Source organism: Pyxicephalus adspersus, chromosome 5 (assembly GCF_032062135.1).
Source record: "Pyxicephalus adspersus chromosome 5, UCB_Pads_2.0, whole genome shotgun sequence".
NCBI classification, from domain to species: Eukaryota; Metazoa; Chordata; class Amphibia; order Anura; family Pyxicephalidae; genus Pyxicephalus; species Pyxicephalus adspersus.
In genome coordinates, this window is record NC_092862.1 from 58764709 (window position 1) to 58767032 (window position 2324).

Genomic DNA, 2324 nt, shown 5'->3' on the forward strand with positions numbered 1-2324 from the left:
AACCCCAAATAAACTGATTTTAGCAGGGGATACCTAATGCCTGAAAATTCTTTCAATGATTCCTTAGAAGTAAAGTTAGTTTGCCCTGCATTGACAAATCTGAAACATTCTAATTAGCTGCACAGAAAGCAGTAATCTACAACATATCAATTTCTGTCAACCAGGCTCTGACACGTAGGCTAATTTTACACCGGCGGTTACCGCTTCCTCACTCCAGGGAACCGCTGGGAGATTATACATGTAGCTTCTCCCAGCCGCAGCTCCATGGAGAATGAATAGGCGCCAGCCAGCTATGAAATGTGCAGACGCTGGTTCTTTAAGAACAACCACTGCAGTTCAAGTAGTCATACGACTGGCAAGTTATCAGCCATAAGAAGCCGCAAGTGATTGCTTGACCCTGAGGCAGATGTGAACCTGCTCTTAGGCTATGTTCACATTGGCTACAAGGCTGTGGTACTTTTACTGCTTCCTCATGCCAGGGACTTGCTGGGGCCAGTGGCGGCCCCATAAACAATGAATAGGGGCACCTATGGGTGGTACCAGTACCAGCTCACTGTAAGCAGCTGTCAAATTTGCAGACCTGGTTCTTTAAGAAGGTGCCAACCATGAGGAGCCGCACGGGATCACTCAATCCCAAAGCAGGACTGAACCTGGCCTAAAACACCCGCTACTGCTTTGTTGGTACTAAAAATTCCTGCATATGGCTGGGAATGGCTATGAATGGGATCTGAGCTGTAAAATGACAGCAGCTCCTTGCAGCCTTAGTCACACTGAAAGCAAAGAAAGAAATGCCAATCATTTATTCTTGGATCTGATCTTTGGAGTGATAAAAAGTCTCAATCATGTCTTTATTATCCATAAATAGCCCTAAAATCATAGTAAAGGAATGTAAAACATTTCCATTCTAATATTAAATAGAACAAACCTAGCTGTGCTTGTAATCTCTCCATCACTCCACTGATAAATCAGCCGACACGCCCCCACCCTTCAGCGGACACACCCTAACACTCCGACTACTCGTGATTGGAGGGCCGGGCAGAGTGGGCGGGGCTGTGCGCTGCCCAGATACGATGTGTTTGGTTTCCTGGGTGTGTGTGTACACATGTACCGGGCTGTGCGAGCACACGGAGAGGGATGCTGTATGAATGATGGCAGCCAACACCACCCCACGACCCACAGGGTCCACCCTGCTGCTGCCTGTCAGCCATCTCCTGCACATGCCCCTGGAACAGGTGAGTGCTGCTAGTTCAACTTCCTCAATCTGTACTCAGCAGTGATAAGACTTCTCCATTATTGTACTACAACATCAGGACTGTACAGTGTGTACTCCTACATGGGATCGGTGGAGGTGTAGTGCCATGCACCTACAGATCTGATCACACAATATTTTATTGATTCCCTAATAAATCAAGAAATATATAAACTACATACACCAACTAACTCCCCAATAACTTATTCTGCAATTTATTATTCATTCAGGGCGATGGTCACAGTGATCAATTTCCGTAGATTTAGATTAGTTTAATAAACCTTAGGAGCAGTGCTTTGATGTATTTTTGTTAACAAAATTGATTAGCAACATTGAAAGGTAACCTATTCCAATCAAACATGGAAGATCACTGTACACATGTCCTAAAGAGGAATTAAAGAGGAACTAAACTCAAAATCCTCCAAAACACAAAAAATCTATTTAACCTTTGGGCAGTCCCACCCATCCAGAGGTCTCTTCCATCGGGTCCTGCGCCGTCCTGGCATTCGTATCTGGGCAGTGCCATCTACTGCGCATGCATGGAATCAGCGTTTTTTTTCCCTTTTCATGAAAAGGCTCCTTCTGCGCATGCATGAGATGCTCGGGCATGCGCAGTAGGAGTGCCCAAGAACCTCCGGGGATGTGTGACGTAGGTATCCTGAGAGGCTTTGTGCTACCATTCATTCTCAATCGCCTAGACAATCAAAAATTAGGGGGTGGTGCTGGACGGGTGTTGCACTTAAAAAAAAAAACAGAATTTTTACTGTACATTAAAGGGTTGTCTACTGTTTATTGAGCTTACCCTGTTTCCCCGATGATAAGGCACGGTCTTATATTTTTTGAAATGCCAAAATATGCCCTAGGTCTTATTTTCAGGGGGATGTCTTATTTTTCCATGAAGAAGACTACAGTATACATTTATTGTTGAAAATAACTCATGATCACTCATGTGCCATTGATTGTCCCCTTCTGATCACTCATGTGCCATTCATCGTCCCCTTCTGATCACTCGTGCCATTCATCGTCCACTTCTGATCACTCTGTGCCATTCATCGTCCCCTTCTGATCACTCTGT

The 2324-nt window shown here is 44.9% G+C and overlaps 1 protein-coding gene across 1 annotated transcript in view; it reads left to right on the plus strand.

The window, feature by feature from the left end:
- The first annotated feature begins 1075 nt into the window (after positions 1–1075).
- The window catches only part of MBOAT1 (membrane bound glycerophospholipid O-acyltransferase 1), a 36112-nt gene continuing 34863 nt past the window's right edge, over positions 1076–2324 (plus strand). Inside the window, exon 1 of the mRNA XM_072411626.1 lies at positions 1076–1232. Within this exon, the coding sequence (XP_072267727.1) occupies positions 1146–1232 (87 nt within the window). The 5' untranslated portion in view covers positions 1076–1145. The remainder of the gene's footprint in view (positions 1233–2324) is intronic.